The sequence below is a fragment of the Pongo pygmaeus genome, chromosome 1, assembly GCF_028885625.2.
Source record: "Pongo pygmaeus isolate AG05252 chromosome 1, NHGRI_mPonPyg2-v2.0_pri, whole genome shotgun sequence".
Classification (NCBI taxonomy): Eukaryota; Metazoa; Chordata; class Mammalia; order Primates; family Hominidae; genus Pongo; species Pongo pygmaeus.
In genome coordinates this window covers 165,021,631-165,040,670 of record NC_072373.2, presented here as the reverse complement: position 1 = coordinate 165,040,670, position 19,040 = coordinate 165,021,631, and the positions used below count along the sequence as shown (strand labels likewise).

The 19,040-nt window shown below is 42.1% G+C and overlaps 1 protein-coding gene across 5 annotated transcripts in view; it reads left to right on the top strand.

Annotated features, from left to right (window-relative positions):
- Positions 1 to 6,010: 6,010 nt before the first annotated feature.
- DNAJC6 (DnaJ heat shock protein family (Hsp40) member C6) overlaps positions 6,011 to 19,040 on the top strand; it is a 166,359-nt gene continuing 153,329 nt past the window's right edge. The window contains exons 1-2 of one of the 5 annotated variants that reach the window (XM_063654581.1): positions 6,316 to 6,381; positions 9,092 to 9,168. Coding sequence is in view for 3 of the 5 variants with exons in the window: in XM_054484069.2 (XP_054340044.1) it covers positions 12,622 to 12,736 (115 nt within the window). In the remaining 2 variants the exon portion in view is untranslated. Of the gene's footprint in view, positions 6,382 to 9,091; positions 9,169 to 12,522; positions 12,737 to 19,040 lie in introns of those variants that run through there. The other 4 variants (XM_063654583.1, XM_063654574.1, XM_054484069.2 and 1 more) reach the window with 4 other exon arrangements.

Genomic DNA, 19,040 nt, shown 5'->3' with positions numbered 1-19,040 from the left:
GATTGTTGATTTCAGAAAAATAGCTAGGATTTTGATATTTTGTTAAATCTGTAGATCCATCTGGGGAGTACTGCCATCGTAACAATATTACGTCTTCCAATATATGAATTTGTGATGTCTTTCCGTTTATTTAGCTCTTTGATTTATTTCAATGATGTTTTATAATTTTCAGTGTACAAGTCTTAAAATTTATTTTGAAAAAGTTTATTCTTAAGTACTTTTTTTTGATGCAGTTGTAAATGGAATTTTCATAAACTCATTTTGAGATTATTTATTGCTCATATGTAGAAATACAACTGATTTTTGTATATTGATCTTATATTCTGACACCTTGTCAAACTCCTTTATTAGCTCTAATGATTATTTTTTCTCTTACTCAAATTGTCCCGAATTTGGTGAGACCCTCTTCAGGTTGTTCTTGTTTCTTTTTAATGTGGTACCATCAGTGTTTGAGTGCTTCTGTGAGTTTTGGCATAAGATCTCACAGTCATCCAATACTTTCTCTTTCAAGACCTGGAATTAACTATTTTTCCAAAGGGACTTGGTTTCTTTTAGTGATGAAGGGTATTTTCCACTTCTTAATTTTAATTGTTTTATCTTGTCCAATTACACTAGTTAATATTTCCATACACTGTTAAATAGTGATGGAGATAATGTCATCTTTGATTTGTTCCTGACCTTAAAGAAACATCTCTCATGTTTCTCCATTAAATAAGAATTCTTAAACTTCCTGTTTTAAAAGTTTGCCACATCCCTTTTATTGATTTTTTTCTGAAGTTTTAATTATGGGTATATGTTACAATCCACTTAATTTATGCTTTTATCTTTTAAAATCCCCTTCCTGGTGCTTTCTTTTAGTTCAGTTTGTTGTTTTTCTAGCCCTTGATAATTTAATTAATTTATATTTGTTATTTTTTATATGTATTTAAGGTTGTGGATTTTTTTCTGATATTTGTCATAATAGCTCACAGATTCAGAAATGTAACATTTTTCATAATAATATTTTTCCAGAAATTCTCCAATGTTGTTTTGTATATTCTCTTTCACACAATGGTTGCTCAATAGTTTTTCTTTTAGATTTCTAGGTAGAAGGGCTTTTTAGTTTTGATATTAATTTCTAGCTTTATTGCATTGTGACCAAATAATTTTTTTTGTGTTATGCCTACTTTATGGAACTTTTGAAGATTTTTTTTGGTCAAATTTTATGACTCTCCATGAGTGCTTAAAAAGAAGGTATGTTCCTCTCTCACTGCATATCTGCATTTAAGTCATGGACTGTGAAAAAGTTCAATTATTAGTTTCATTAAGTGTTTCATTGGGACCCAACCAATCAGCACTCCAGACTCAAATGCCCCCCCTGCCCACCAAATTATTCTTAAAAACTCTGATCCCTGAATGCTCTGAGAGACTTATTTGCATAATAATAAAACTCTGGTCTTCTGCACAGCTGGCTGTGCATGAATTACTCTTTCTCTATTTCAATCCCCCTCTCTTGATACAGTGGTTCTGTCTAGGCAGTGGGCAAGGTGAACCCGTTGGGCAGTTACAAATTTGGGGGCTTGTCTGGGATTGCCCTTGTGGGCAATGGTTCTGTAGCTTCCCTCTGGTGACAGATCCTGAGACCAGCCCAAGTGGTCGTCTAGTTCTCTTAAACTGGGGGCTGACTCCGGCACCATCTCTAGCAGCGAGGCACTGCCAATACAATGAACTGACATTTGTGAACCCATTGATATGACTCAACACACTCCAAACTAGAGATTCAGCAGCAAAAGAAGAGGTGACATGTACAAGGGATACCCCGGTTTCTCCTCCTTATTTGCTGATTCTTTACAAGCAGATTGGTTGTGTTTCATTTCTTCCTGACTGGGTATATACTCATGACTAATGGATTCCTCAAATGAGTTTCTGATCTTATTTAACTTCCAACTGGGCTCTTCGGTAGAACCCCAAATCCTATTTTATCTTTATTGTTTCAAACTCCTCTTATGTTGAGTTTTGATTTTGTCACCAAAGCTGTTAGGGAGAAGGAAAGTAGACTATGTATTCCCTCCTTCACCACACTTGACTATCTTTATCTCATGTCTCATCAGGGAGACCTAAAATGGGGGAGGAGGAAAATCAGAGGGATAGGATCCAGTAGTCCTAGAGCAAGACTCCTGCAAAGATCAGTGGGAGAGGAAGAAGACCCATGTATTTAAAGCAAGGTCACACCTGTTTCATCATGTACAAGGCTTCCTTCTTAGCCTTGGATGGTTCAGTGACTTAGATGCAAGTAAAATCACGCTGATTAGATTTACAGCTGGGAGAGATCACTATCTGGATAAAAAATAAAGATTTCAAAAGACCTTGAGTCTAGGTCAAAACAACAAAATGCAATTAAATGCTAAGTTCTATATTTATGTTTTAAAATTCAGTTACAAAAGTATATAGGATAGGAGAAACTTAGTTTGATAACAATTTATATGAAAAAAATTCTAAGATTTTAGATGACTCTAAATTAGCTCAACCTAATGTTAAAAAATCTTCCACACCCTCAAAGACATCTGATAAAATCTTGGTTCCTATAATAGAAATATAATATTGTATTCAGATTCATGAAAGTGATCATATAATTGAACTTGGCACTGGAAATATTTCCAGATATATTTATTGTAAATAAAAAATATCAACAATGTGTACATTATGACACCATTTGTGTGAATAATATCATGTATGTGTGTGTATGTGCTTGTCTGTGTGGAATAGATATGAACAACGTTCTATATTTAGGTTTCAACATTCAGTTGCAAAAGTATAACCTTCATAAAATTTTTAAAATGCTTCAAATCCTTTCTCATGGCCATGCATCTTGGTAGACATTGAACATAGAAGTTGGGCAATATATGAAGAATTTAGGAGGGCTCTAGGTTCTATTTTTTAGAAAGATATTGTGAAAGGAGAAAATATTCAAAGGAGAGCAAAAGCATATAGAAGGAGCAGAAGGAGGGTGTGACAGGGGAGGGGACAACTGTTTGTATTCTTCGGCTGTAATGAGTAGCCCAAGGCAGAACAAAGACCAGCAACAAAATGCCATAAGAAGACAGTTCTGTGTTCAATTCAAGGAAGGTCTGCAATGCTCAAATTATCCTGTTACGGATAAGACTGAGTTTCCTTTCCTTTGTGTCCCCTGCCAACTGGAATGATAATGATGTTATGAACAATAATGCTTACTATTTATTGAGTGTTCACTAAGTGTTTTTCACTATCTTGTTTAATCCTCCAATGCTATGAAGGTCAGAGAGATTAAATAACTTGCCCAAGGGTTGAGTGTCCACCCACAACCCCACAAAAGAGGGTATGTTGGTCTGTTTGGGCTACTATAACAAAATACTATAAATTGAGTTGGGTAGTTACAAAGAACAGAAATCTCTTTCTTTCTTTTTCTTTTCTTTCTTTACACCTTTGACTTCTTAGGCTCAAGTGATCCTCCCACCTCAGCCTCCCAAAGTGTTCTTATTACAGGCATGAGCCACCATGTCCAGCCCAGAAATTTCTTTCTTGTAGTTGTAGAGGCTGGGAAGTCCAAGATAAAGACAGATGTGGTCTCTGGTGAAGACATGCTTTCTGGCTCATAGATAATGAATTCTTGCTGTGTCCTCACATGGTGGAAGGGGCAAGGCAGCTCTCTGGGCCTCTTTTATAAGGTCACTAATCCATTCATAAGGGCCCCACCCTCATGACCTTATTACCTCTCAAAGGCCCAATCTCCTAATACCATCACCCTAGTGATTAGGTTTTAATGTACACATTTTGGGAGACAGAAACATTCAGACCATTGCAAAGGGGATAGTCCAGTATGTCTATATTTCATGCACTTTTTGCAAAATGAGAGTACAGCCTATTTGACAATATCAAACCATCGTTAAGGTTTGATACACAGTGGATGTTCAGTGTACATTAGTTGAAGGAGAAACGATAATCTATGGCCAGGTGTGGTGGCTCACACCTGTAATCCCAGCACTTTGGGAGGCCGAGGTGGGCAGATTGCTTGAGGTCAGGAGTTCGAGACCATCCTGGCCAACATGGTGAAACCCCGTCTCTACCAAAAATACAAAAATTAGCCAGGCATGGTGGTGAGTGCTTGTAATCCCAGCTACTCTGGAGGCTGAGGCAGGAGAATCTCTTGAACCCAGGAGGTGGAGGTTGCAGTAAGCCAAGATCTTGCCACTGCACTCCAGCCTGGGCAACAGAGCGAGACTCCATCCCCCGCTCCAAAAAAAAATAAAAATAATAATAATCTCTGAAAAAGAGTAAGCCATAGTGAAATAAGAAGGACTTTGGAATAAAATGCCCTGCTTGTGCAGATCTTGAAATGATCTTGAAATGAGCCCAAGGTATGTGAATCATGTTTCTAGAGCAGCCCTTGTCCAATAGAACATTCTGTAATGATAGAAATGTTCCATGACTGTGACATACAATAGATAGCCACTAGCCACATGTAGGTCTCACTCTTTAATCTTGTGAACTTTTTAGCAAAATGAGAGTGCAGCCTGTTTGACAATCCACTGTAAGGTTTGATATATGTGGATGTTCAGTGTACACTAGTTGAAGGAGAAAGGAATAGGAGTAAACCATAGTGAAATAAGAAGGGCTTTGGAATAAAATGCTTTGCTTGTGGATATAGATCTTGAAACAAGCCCAAAGTACATGAAGCAAGTTTCTAGAGCAGTGATTGTCTAATAGAATATTCTGGAATGATAGAAAGGTTTCATGACTATGACATACAATAGATAGCTACTAGCCACATGTAGGTATCACTCTTTAATCTTGTAAACTTTAGATTAAAAAATAAATTTAAAGTGGAGACTACCCTTAATTGTTTTCTGCACTAATGACAGTCCTATTGTCATTGCCACTGGGGAAACAGAAACTTGAAACAACACTATTGGTTCCAATGGCTCTAGAGGCATTTGGGTTAGGTTATATAGTTTAGCTTATATTCTGGAATGTAAGTTTATATTAGGTTATATAGTTTAGCTTATATTCTGGAACTTTCTGTAAAAGAGGACGGGCAACAGGGTTCCTCAAGCATAATAAAAGAAAGACATTTAAATAATGAAGTTTCAAGGATATGATCTCCAAAAACCAAGACCTTCTTATTTCTCTCTCTTTAGCCACATAAATGCATATACCACACATTTATTTATTCATTGCAAAAAAAAAATTCCATTCTGTCAGGTATGGCGGCTCATGCCTATAATCCCAGCACTTTGGGAGGCTGAGGTGGGAGAATTGCTTGAGCCCAGGAATTCAAACCAGCCTGGGCAATAGAATGAGACCCTGTCTCTACAGAAAATAAAACAATTATCTGGGTGTGATGGTGTGTGCCTATAGTCCCAGCTACTCTGGAGGCTGAGGTGGGAGGAATGTCTGAGCCTGGGAGGTTGAGGCTACAGTAAGCTGAGATCACGTCACTGTACTCCAGCCTGGGTGACAGAGTGAAACCCTGTCTCAAAAAAAAAAAAAAAAAAAAAAAAAGCCATCCTTTTTGTCTGTCACTGTCTCTCTCAATGGACAAAGTATTATAGTAAGCTACCATTTACTGAGACTATTTCATCATTTACATGTAACAGCAAAACTTATCACAACTGTGAATTAGGTGCTAGGTATTATTTCCATTTTACAGATTGCGAAACAGAGACTTAGAGAAGTTAGGCAAGTTGGCCAAGGCTGTAAAGTCAGTCAGTGGCCGAGCCAGGATTCATACATTTGTGCTTAGCTGGGAAGTCTAGGTCCTTTCTACTAGCTCTCCTCCACTCACACCACACACACGTGTGCATATACATGCATGCACACACACGAATCTTGTATCCTGTTGACTTTGAGTACTGTCATAATCATATTTCTGGACCTAGCTTTGTAAACACAATGACATGCATGGCATTCAGGATTTTTTTTTTCCCATTTTGTTTTTCTCCACGCCCAGTGAACCAGATGTAGAAATAAGTGGGCTTACTTGGTTTGCATTTTTGACATTTGAAAAGAAATTCCATGTTGCTCATGCTCATGAATGTGCCTCAGGCACTTGGGTGTTTCCACTTGGTGGAAGATCTTCTCTCAGACCACATTCTTTTCCCATGGACTCCAGAGACTGTGGCAAAAGCCTGCCACTGGATCTGCCTGGAGCAAGCAGTGACTGTGGGAGTCAGAGGCGTCTGGTCTTTTTTCAGCTCCAGATGGAAGAGTGCCATAAAATCATGTGATGTTTGGACTAAAAGGGCAAGCCAAAGAATGTCCCTTGCATCTTCCTCTGACCAGTGAAGTCTAAGCAGTGAGCAAGGGAGCCTCTCCAAGGAGCTGTTTCAATCCACTGGATGTGCCAGGACTCACCAGGAATAAAAGGTGAGTCTCTAAGCCAGGCCCAATGGGGCTATTAACACTTAGCACTATTTCAGACCAGCCAGTGAGAGTCAGGATGCACAGGGAAAGAGAGTGGGAGACCCTGGAAGAGAACTTCTAGGTCATCTGGTTAAATTTCCTCCACTAACGGGAGTGAGTAGCGGTGTTGGTGGTCAAGTAGTAAGCTAGGAGGAGAAGGGATATAACTAGTCTTTCACAGATGGTTTGGTTAACCAGGACTAGATTTCTAGGTGTCTTAACCCTGAGGCCGGGTAAAAAGTCCCAGGACAGAGAGCAACCCTAACTGGTGGCACGTGGTCACCATTCCTGAGTAGCTTTGCTAATTAGATCATTTTTTTTTTTTTTTTTTTTTGAGACAGGGTCTCCCTCTGTCACCCAGGCTGGAGTGCAATGGCATGACCTTGGCTTACTGCAAACTCTGCCTTCAAGTGATTCTCCTGCCTCAGACTCCTGAGTAGCTGGGATTATAGGCGCATACCACCACGCCTGGCTATTTTTGTATTTTTAGTAGAGAGGAGGTTTCACCATATTGGCCAGGCTGGTCTTGAACTCCTGACCTCAAGTGATCCACCTGCCTCAGCCTCCCAAAGTGTTGGGATTACAGGTGTGAGCCACCGTGCCCAGCCAAGATCACTCTTCTAAAGACCTATTTCTTCAGTCCGGATGCCAGGGAGAGTGAGCTTCTGTAGAAGAAAGCAGCTTATTGCTGATAGAGAGAGAACATCTCTCAATTTCTACCTTCTTCCCAGTTTCCTTCTTCATTTCATATTTAGAGCTTCCTATTCTTTTTCTTCTTCTTCTTTTTTTTTTGAGACAGAATCTTGCTCTGTCACCCAGGCTGGAGTGCAGTGGTACAATCTGGGCTCACTGCAACCTCCCTCTCCCAGGATCAAGTGATTCTCCTGTCTCAGCTACCCAAGTAGCCACGACTACAGACGCGCGCCACCATGGCCAGCTAATATTAGAGATGGGGTTTCACCGTGCTGACTAGGCTGGTCTCAAACTCCTGACCTCAGGCAATCTGCTGGCCTTGGCCTCCCAAAGTGCTGGGATTACAGGTGTGAGCCACCACCTTGGGCCAGCTTCCTATTCTTCTGAATTAGAGAAAGAATAAAATAGGGTTTTCCCCAATTTTTTTTTCTCTTCCTTTGTCTCTCTTTCTTATGTTGTTGTTTTTTTTGAGACAGGGTCTTGCTCTGTCTCAAAAACTCCCCGGCTGGAGTGCAGTGGCATGATCACGGCTCCCTGCAGCCTCAACCTCACAGGCTCAAGCAATCCTCCCAAGTAGCCGGGAGTACAGATGCATGCCACTGCACTGGGCTAATCTTTTAATTTTTTTTTGTAGAGACAAGGGCTCACTATGTTGCCCAGACTGGTCTTGAACTCCTGGGCTCAAGCAATCCTCCCACCTTGGCCTCCCAAAGTGCTGGGATTATAGTCATGAGCCACTGCATCTAAAATTTGTTATAGAGTGTTACTTATCTAGACCACTAAGGGCCTCACTCTGAACTGGGAGAGTAATTTAACTCTTCCTCACAGACCTGGGCCTCCATGCTACTGTAACCTCTTTGAGTCCTCAATACCTCCACCCTGAGACTTAGCTAATGGTCTTTGGCCTCCTTGAGTGAGCAAGGGGTAGTGAGGAAGTCCAGTGTAGTCATGAAGTCATGAGCTTAGGTTGAATTGTGATTCAGCTGAATTTTTTTTTTTTTTTTTGAGACGGAGTCTTGCTCTGTCGCCAGGCTGGAGTGCAGTGGCTCGATCTCGGCTCACTGCAACTTCTGCTTCCTGGGTTCAGGTGATTCTCCCGCTTCATCCTCCCCAGTAGCTGAGGTTACAGGTGTGTGCCACCATGCCTGGCTAATTTTTGTATTTTTAGTAGAGACAGGGTTTCACCATGTTGGCCAGGATGGCCTCGATCTCCTGACCTTGTGATCCACCCGTCTTGGCATCCCAAACTGCTAGGATTACACGTGTGAGCCACCGCGCCTGGCTGACTCAGCTGAATTTTAAGTATTGAAGTGAACTATACGAAATTGTTGATATGCAACCTAAAAAAATTAAAATGTTTTGTTTTGAGATAATTGTAGATTGATATGTAGTTGTAAGGAATAATACAGAGAGACCCCATGTACTCTTTTGCCCATTTTCTCCTAATAGTAACATTGTGCAAAACTATAATCTAATATAGTAACCAATAAGTTGATATTGATACAGTAAAGATACATACAGAACAGTTATTTCATCACCACAGAATCCCTTCTATAGCCACATCCACCCTGCTCCTCCCTGGCAGCTACGATTTTGTCCTCCATTTGTATAATTTTACCATTTTAAGAATGTTACATAAATGAAAATGTATAGTATGTAACCTTTTGGGATTAGCTTTTTTCACTATGGTAATTCCTTGGAGATTCACTGAGCTTGTTATATGTGTCAATAGTTTGTTACTTTTTATTGCTCACTAGTATTCCATGGTATGCATGTACCACAGCTTTTTTAACCATTGACCCATTAAAAGATGCCTGGATTGTTGCTAGTTTTGGGCTGTTACAAAGTAAAGCTACTGAACATTCCTTTTATAGGTTTTTGTGTGTTTTCATTTTTTCTGGGATAAGTACCCAAGAGTGCAACTGCTGGTCATATGGTAGTTCTGTGTTTAGTTTTATAAGAAACTGCTAAACTCTTCCAGGGTGGCTGTACCAGTTTATATTCCTGCCAGTGATGTAGGAGTGATTCAGTTTCTCGGCTACATCCTCATCCTGTCAGGTGTGTAGTGATATCTCATTGTGGTTTTAATATGTATTTCCCTAATGGCTAACAATGTTGAATTTCTTTTCATATGCTTGTTATCTATGTATCTGCTTCAGGGAAATATGCGTTCATGTCTTTTGCACATTTTAATTTTTTTTTTTTTTTTGAGACGGAATCTCACTATATTGCCTACGTTGGAGTGCAATGGTGTGATCTTGGCTTACTGCAACCTCTACCTCCTGGATTCAAACAGTTCTCCTGCCTCAGCCTCCCAAGTACCTGGGATTACAGGCATGCGCCACTATGCCCGGCTAATGTTGTATTTTTAGTAGAGACAGGGTTTCACCATGTTGGTCAGCCTGGTCTTGAACTCCTGACCTCAGGTGGTCCACCTGCCTCGGCCTCCCAAAGTACTGAGATTACAGGTGTGAGCCACTGCACCCGCCAGTTTGTTTGTTTTTTAATGCTGAGTTTTGAGAATTCTTTACATATTCTAAATACTCCTTTGTTGGCTATGTGGTTTCAAGTATTTTGCCCAGTTAGTAGTATGTCTTTTCATCTTCTTAACAGGGTCTTTCACAGAGCAAAAATAATCTTGATAAGGTCCAACTTATCAATTTTTCCTTTTATTGTGCTTTTGGTAACAAGCCACAGAACTCTTTGTATAGCTCTGGGTACTAGAAAATTTTCTCCTATTTCTTTCTAAGTTTTATAGTTTTACATTTAAGTCTAGAATCCATTTTGACTTGATTTTTGTATAAGGTATGAAGTTTGGGTCCTGGATCTTCTCTCTCTCTTTTTTTTTTTTCCTATGGATGTCCAATTGCTCCAACATCATTTGTTGAAAAAGCACATTTCTTCCACTGAATTGCTTTTGATCCTTTGTCAAAAATTAGTTGGACAGATTTATGTGGGTCTATTCTATTTCTGGGTCTTTATTCTGTTCCATTGATATATGTGTCTATTTTTCTGCCAACACTGCACTGTTTTTGAAATTGTGCCTTTATAGTAGGCTTCAAGTTTGGGTGGAGTGATTCCTCCCATTTTATTTTATATACACACACCTTTCCTCCCCCGACCCCCAATCATTTGAAGGCATGTTAAATGCCTCATGGCTCTTTATTCCTAAATGCCTTTGTGTGTATTTTCTTTTTAAATTTTTAAAAAATATTTTTCAGTTTTTAATAAGAGAGACAAAAGGTTTCACCACATTGCCCAGGCTGGTCTTGAACTCCTGAGCTCAAGCCACCTGCCCACCTCAGCCTCCCAAAGTGCTGGGATTACAGGCAAAGCCACTGTGTGGGGCTTCAGTGTGTATTTTCTTAAAATAGAGATATTTTCTTACATAATCACAGTGTAGTTATTAATGTCAGCAAGTTTTTTATTGATAAACATTTTTCTCTAATCTGCTACCTGTATATATATATATATATATATATATACATATTTTTGTAAAATTAACTCAGTAATGTGCTTTAGAGCCTTAAAAAACAAAAACAAAAAACTACAAAACAGAGTCCAGTCTAGAGTCAGGTGGTATTGTATTTAGCTGCAATGTCTCTTCGGTCACCTTTTTTTTTTTTGAGATGGAGTCTTGCTCTGTCTCCCAGGCTGGAGTGCAATGGCGCAGTCTTGGCTCACTGTAACCTCCGCCTCCCAGGTCCAAGTGATTCTCCTGCCTCAGCCTCCCGAGTAGCTGGGATTACAGGTGCACGCCACCGTGCCCAGCTAATTTTTGTATTTTTAGTAGAGACGGGGTTTCGCCATGTTGGCCAGGCTGGTCTGGAACTCCTGACCTCAGGTGATTCATCTGCCTCGGCCTTCCAAAGTGCTGGGATTACAGGCGTGAGCCACTGCACTCCCAGCCCAGTCACCTTGAATCTAGAATATCTCCATAGCTTTTCTTCTTATTTTATGACATTGATACTTTTGAAGAATACAGCACTTCCCTGCTCCTTTTAATAGTGGATTCCTCATTTTGGGTTTATCTGATGTTTCCCCATGATTAGCTTCATGCTGTGCATGTTTGGCCAGAATACTCCATAGATGATGTGTCTTTCTCAGCATATCACATCTGCAGGCGTTCGATTTTCACCTGTCTCCACTGGTGATTTTTTTTTTTTTTTTTTTTTGGATAACGTGACTCTGTCAGCCAGGCTGGAGTGCAGCGGCACCATCTCGGCTCACTGCAGCCTCTAACTCGCTGGGCACAGGTGATTCTCCCACCTCAGCCTCCTGAGTAGCTGGGACTGAAGGTGTGTGCCACCATGCCTGGCTAATTTGTGTATGTGTGTGTGTGTGTGTGTACGCATTTTTGGTAGAGACAGGTTTTTGCTTTGTTGTGCAGGCTGCTCTTGAACTCCTGGGCTCAAGTGATCCGATTGCTTCAGCCGCCTGAAGTGCTGGGACTACAGGTGTGAGCCACCGTGCCCGATCTCCATTGGTGATTTTAATTTTGGTCACCGATAGAAGCTCTTGTCTGATATTATTTGGGCCTACAAAAATGGCAATTTCATAATTTGACCTAACTTAAAACCTTTATTGAGGTTTTAGATATCTAACCTGTACTCTCTGATGCTCGGTTTCCCTATCTGTTGAGTTTGGAGATTGTTTCTGCCCCACGAGTATTACTGGAGGGTTAAATAAGATGATGTATGTAAAATCTGCCACATAAAAAGCATTCTATAAATATTAGCTATTATTATTGCAGCCAGGTCGTGTTCAAGGGCGCTGGTTTTGATCTTCCTCTCAGTCTCTCCCAATTCCAAGCAAAATCTCAACAGAGACCAGTGATGGCATGGGGATGGGGTGAGGGAGCCTCACTTCTGCCATTTCAGTTTCCTTATCTGGAAAATGGGAAACACCTCTCACACCATGGGGTTGCAATGAGGTTTCATGAAATGTGTGTAAAAGTAGCTGGACATAGAACAAGTTCTCAGAAAATCATGTGGGTGACTAGTATGCTCTTGTATTAGGAAAACAGGAATATCTGTCAGAATTAAAACCACTTTCTAACTTGATGTTTCATTTTGAGGCGGTAGCACGTTGTGCGTAAACGTCGTCAGAGACTAGGGCTCTGGAATTTCTTTAGCGCTGTGTGATTGTGGGCAGATGCCTTACCCTCTCGGAGCGTGGAGTGTATGGTTTGTAACAGGGAGATAAAATGGGTGAGCGCCCCCCAGGACTCCTGTGTTAATTAAGGGTGCTAACAGTGCCTCCCGAGTGAGGGGCGCGGGCCTGCGCTCACCCGCACGCCTTGGGCGCCAGGCGCCGCCGTGTGGGCGGGGCCGGGCAGCGTCCCCGGTCCGCGCCAGCCACGGCTCCCGGCCCCAAGCTCGACTCCCGGCCCCAAGCTCCGCCCCCGGCGCGCGTCTCCCAGCAGCGGCCCGGCACCTGGCAGACGCGCGGCGGCGGCGGCAAGCGGTGGCGCTCGGCTCGGGCGGCAGCGGGGGAGGGCGCGGCGCACCGATGGGCGCCACTGAGAAGGGAGGCCAGAAGAGCCGGAAGCTGTTTTCCTTGCGGCGGCCGTGGAAGGCGACCCGGCGGCTGTGGAGGCCACGCTCAGCTCGCCAGGCGGCGCAGGGTGAGTGTGGGCGCGGCCGGTCGGAACCTGCTACCCCGAGGCAGGGGCGCAGCGGCGGCGGGGCGGTCCCCGGCGGTCTCTCGGGTCGCGTTCCCAGCACTGGGAGCCTGGATGCCGAGGCGACCCCCGAACCCGACCCTCGGCCGCGAGTACAAGGACCGCTGGGGAAGCGCAGGGGCTGATGTCGGCACCGTCTCCTTTCCCCTAGCCCCTGCTCGTTGCTTTGGCTCTGGACACAGGGAAGCCACGGTGGCGCGGCGACACAGCCTCACTGAGGTTAGCTTGTCCCCGGCCCCCAGCACCTGGCCTGGCGCCTGCAATGCAGTGCCTATTGGGGGAATGAATCCGAACCCGAGGCTCCCTTCAAGGTCCTCCCGCCCTGTATGTACCCACCTCCTTTCTACCTGCTTGCGGTGATCTCGAAGCTCTCGCCACGATAAACTATTTCCAAGCACACTCAGTCCTGTCCTCGCCAGGGCCTCAACTCACAGCCAATCACTGACTCACTCCATTCATTCATTCCACAATTTTTATCGAGCCCCTGCATCTGCCTTGGCCGGAGGAGGACACGATGGGCAAAGCCCGGCTCTTGGAACTACTTCTAGAGAGGAAGACAGACATTACACACGCAAAACAGAGAAAGCCCGGTACACATTGCTGTGTGTGCTTAGAGGGAATCAATTGATAGTCTGCTGAGAGAGGAGAAAAGGCAGGGCCCCGAGCTTCCATGGCAGGCGGACTGGGAAGGCCTCTCCGAGGCACTGCAAGTCAGCGGAGACCCGAGGACTGACTAGGAGTTACTCTAGCGTAAAGCCGAGTAATAGAGAATAGCAAGTGGAAAGGTTCCCAGAGTGCCTGAATTGAGCAAGGGGAAAGTGAGGGATGCAGGGCCCGGATCGAGGTCTGGGCAGAACATGAGGAGGAGTTCGGATTTTATTCTATGTGAGCTGGGAAAACACTGAAGTGTGCTAAGCAGGGAAGTGACCTGATCTGGGGGCTCCCGGCTTTTCTCTGTCTGCAGTGTCCATGCTCGCATCTCAGCCTGCCGGATTCCTACCCTCCTGCCAAGACTAGCACAAATGCAGTCTCCTCCCTGAAATCTCTGGGGTTCCTGCCACCTGTAACCCCTCCTTTAGCATTTCGTCACCTGTAGAGCGTTTGTCACTGTTCATCTGGTATTAAAGATTCCACATTCTCATCCATTTCATCTTTGCATCCCCCACCAGGCTAAGTGCAGGGCTTGGTATTGTGTAGATACTGCTTATGAATGTGTCTTGTCTTGTCCTTTTTGTCTGTTTCCATCATCTGAGGATCCTTCCTTTGGGGGGTTGACATGCCTTATTTCTAAAATGGCCGACCGGATGCAGGGCAGAGCCAGATTGCACCAGGACCCTGCCATCGATATAGTCCCCCTCACCCACCCCCGGTGTTTTGAGGATTAAATAGATTAATGAATTAAACGAGTTAGCAGTTATAAAGTGTTAGCACCTATTAAGCATTATACAAATAAATTTGAAAATGACCAGCAATAATTATCTTTCAAATATTTATTTATTGCATTGGAAACAAGCTTTTCTATTGGTGGTTGTTAGGGAGATTCTGCAGCTTGTCATTGTCATCTTGCCGGCTTTTAAGTATGTGTTCCTACTTTTTAAAAGTCAGTGCACCAACAAAATTCGTTCCATACTGTCATCAAGAACTATTGCTGAGGCCGGGCGCAGTGGCTCACTCCTGTAATCCCAGCACTTTGGGAGGCCAGGCGGACGGATCATTTAAGGTCAGGAGTTCGAGCCCAGCCTGGCCGAGGTGGTGAAACCCCGTCTCTACTAAAAATAAAAAAATTAGCTGGGCGTGGTGGCATACACCTGTAGTTCCAGCTACCTGGGAGGCTGAGGCAGGAGAATCGCTTGAACCCAAGAGGCAGAGGCTGCAGTGAGCTGAGATTGCACCACTGCACTCCAGCCTGGGCCACAGAGTGAGATTCTGTCTCAAACAAACAAAAAGAACTATTGCTGAAACAATAGGGCCGAAGGCTGACCACTTTTTATCATGAGCTTGAATGAGATCGATGATTGCAACAAGTATTCCTTGAGTGATAATTACATGCATAGTGTTATTCCAGATATTGTGTGAATGCTTACAAAAGAGGAATAAATGAATATTGCCACTGTAGTAACTTGGGTTAGAATAAGTGTTCTAGTTTTATAATTTTTATTTTAATTTTTAAAATCTTTAAAGTTCCAGGATACACATGCAGGATGTTCAGGTTTGTTACATAGGTAAAGGTGTGCCATGGTGGTTTCCTGCACCTATCAGCCCATCACTTAGGTATTAAGCCCAGCATGCATTAGCTATTTTTCCTGATGCCCTCCTTCCCCTGCCCTCACCACCATGGGCCCCATTGTGTGTTGGTTCCCTCCCTGTGTCCATGTGTTCTCATTGTTCAGCTCCCACTTATAAGTGAGAACACTGGTGTTTGGTTTTCTGTTCCTGCATTAGTTTTATAATTTGTAAAACCAGATCTTTAGTGCCTATACAACCATCTCTGCTTCTGTGTTCCTGACCTAGCGTTTACTCACAGCTTCCCAGGGCTCATTGCCATCCCACACCTCTCTTTCCTTAGATAGGATCTTGGCTGCTCACTACATTCCTCTACTATCTATCTTCCCCTTCCCCCATAAGCCCTGGGGATAAAGCCATTATAATATCTAATGTTACATGATACTTGATATCTTATAGAATAGTTCAACTACAGGATTTTGTTTAGATCTTGACAATACCCCTGGAAGGAGAGAGGGCAGATGTTATGTATTTCCCCCATTTTATATATAAGGGAAGGTGAAGCAAGAGGCACTAAGTGATATGCTGGAGGTCACGTGACTGGTAAGTGTCAGACTCAGGCCTACCTACCTATACAACATCCTTTCTGCCACATCTCCCTCCACACATGAAAAAACATGTTTCAATAGCTATACTTATGGAAGAGGGAAGTAAAACGAATAAATATTATGCAATACATCTATATCTCAATTTTATTTGATTTTTTAAAGTTAACCTGAATTTCTTAGGATGATGTTAACATCACTTTGGGCATCTAGAATCATACGCTTTGACATCAGACAGGCTATGACTTAAATCTGCCACTAATAAATGGCACATTAATAAGCTGTGTGATATCAGACAGCGTCCTTAGTCTTTCAAAAATGGAGTTATATATTATCTGAAAAATGAGGATGACAATTCCTATGTCATGTAACTGTGATGATTAAATGCATTTCTGGTACATAGAGGTTCACAAAGGGCTGGTTATTTTTTATTAATATTAGGTTTACTATTATATGTATTAATATTAATAAAACAAAACCTAATATGGTTGAAAATCTAGACTATTCTTAGAAAATAGTCTAGAAAACCTAGAAAAGTCTAGAAATTATTAGCACACCATAATATTAATATGGCTGAAAATCTAGACTATTAGTATACTATTGTTAGTATAGACTAATAATAGTCTACATTTTCATAATAGTTCAGACTACTATTAGTCTAGATTAATGCTTAGTCTAGATTTTCAACCATATGATCACACTCAAAATATGTTTAAAAGTTCAGTGTGCTCTGGGAAGCAACCACAGCTGGAGGCTTCTCTGGGGCAGTTAACCCTTCTGGGTCAACCAGAAGGTCTTCTGCAGCAGGGTACCACCTTCTTCTTTTTCATTAGGAGGCTGCAGGGGAGAAGGAACCTAGCTTCTAGGGACTCCTGTCATCTTTTCATCCTAACACTGTGTCCTGAACATAGCAGACATTCAATAAATATGTCTGGAATGAAAGATTCCTTTCATTTATATATATTTCCAAAGAGAATGACTTTGAAATTTACACTGTGAACATTTGTCACTAAAAGTATAGCATAAATATCTAAAAGGACAATTACTGCATCAAAGTATATATATATATATATATAGTTTTGATTTTGAGATATACTGCCAAGTTGACCTTTGTACATTTGTGCTAATTCAGTTTCTGCCAACAGTATGTAAGCTCCCTGATTCCTTACTGAATATGGTCAGACTTTTAAATGCTTGCTAATTTGATGGATATGAAATGATATTCCATGTTGTTTTATATTGAATTTTCTTGATGAATCATGAAGCTGAGTATCTTCTCACATGAATATTGGCCATTCTTGTGTGAACCTTTGTGAAAGGCCTATTGATGTCTTTCTCATTTCTTTAACTTGGGGTTTTTTTTTTCTATCCATTTTAGGAACTCTTTAAATATTCTGGATATGAATTATTTGTTGGTTTAGAGGTCTAAACAACTTTTAAAAATATACTTAATTATGCCAGTAGTTCTAAATGGGAATATGAACAAGCTGTGCTGAGTTGAAATTAACCCTCCAAATGCTTCCGTCCATTCCAGAGAACCATATTTTACTCAAATATCAAAGTTTGTAGGTTACAGAAAAGGGAACAAATGACGAAAGCATTTTATGAGCAGTAGACTTCTCTAGCCCTTGAATTATGGTAGATAACTGGCCTTGAGTTCCTCCCACCAGAAATTCCCTCCTCTAAACCCTGTGGCGGGTGAGGAGCCCTTGCCTGAGCTGTGGTATTCTCTGGGAAGACACAGGTTGGAACTAGAGTCAGTTTCCATCAGTAGATAGTATTTTGCAGAACAATTTACTTGGAGGACAGAATTTCTGTCACATTGATTAGTGGTTTATTCTCTCACTGCCATTGTCTAGCCATATGTCCCTAAAAATAAGCCACATTGAATGGAGGTAATGATCCCTACCCAGCCTATTCCTAATGATATTAGAGAGATCAAATGAGACCATAAAAATGAAAGGGCTGTGTAAATACAAGGTTTGTTAGCCAGGCTCTGGGAAGTAACCCAACACTTTGTCAGAGTGGGAAAACCTCACTGACCCACAATCTTTGGGTCTGTGGCTCTGGCCCTTCTCCTACCTGTTCTGCATACAGGTACATGATTGTAGAGAGCTGTGCTTCTCCAAGGTTGGTCTCCAGACCAGCAGCATGAGAGCAGCAGCATCAACATCACTCAGGACCTTGTTAGAAATGCAAATTCTAGGCCCCCATCTCAGAGCTACCAAATCACAAACTGAGGGGTGGGAGGATGGGGAGGGATAGGAGGCTGGAACCTGGAAATGTGTTTTAATAAACTCTGCAGTAATTCTGACACAGGCTAAAGGTTGAGAACCACTGACTTAGCAGGATGAGCAAGGGTTTTACAGCCAGCAAATGTGGGTTTAAATCTCAACTCTCCTACTTGCCAACTTGTGACGTGTAAATTACTAGACCGTCTTGGGTTTCCAACCTCTCACCAATAAAAGGAAGACCGAGTGTGGTGTAGCAGGTGAAGCCACTCTCCTTCCTTCCCATTTCCCTCACAGGACTGTGTGAGAAATAAATGACATGACGATTCTGGACTCTGCTATGTTTAGCTATGTGTCTCCTTTGGCAAGTCTCCTTGCCTCTCTGCCTCATTTTTCTCATCTGACAAAACGAATGGCAAGAGTTAAGGTGTGCATTGCTTTTGTCACACTATGTGCCAGCCACTGTCTTAAAGAGTGTGTGATTTTATTTTATTCTTACAATAACCCTGTTTTACAGCTTTCATTTTACACATAAGAAAAACTGAAGCAGAGAGAGGTTAAGTAACATTTCCAAAGTTATACAACTAGTAAGTTGGGATTCAAACCTGGGAGGTCTGCTGTGAGTACTTGCATTAAAGACAATGCTTGCCAAATAATAAGTTCTCAAAAAATGGATGATGATGATGATAAGAAAATAGCCTGGCATACAGTAGGTACTCCATATAAGCCACGCTGCCCTCTTCTGTGGCTAGCCCTAATCCTAAACATCTATCCCCTCCCCACAGTAAGCGCATTTTCTTTTTCCTTCTCACCTCTTTTCTGGCCATTTGGGTGCTCTGAGCAAGCCAGAGAGAGGCTTGGCTGGATGCAGGAAGACCAAGTGTGGTGTTGCACGTGAAGCCACTCTTTAGGAATGAATGACTAAGCTAGCAGAAGCTCTAGACAAGTTATTGAAAGATCATTTCATCTGCCTAATTTGGATATATGTTCTGGGTCTCTGCTTACCTATCAACTAATCAAGAATTAAAATGCCTCAAAAGGTCCAAGGGAATGTAAAAGCTTTTTTTTTTTGGTGCCCAGTTTTTCCTCAGAGTAAAATTTGCAGCTGGGAAAGTTTAATCCACAGTATGACAGCAGTGTTTTTTTCCTTTCATTTTTGTTTTTTGCTCGGACAATAAAAAGCCTTAT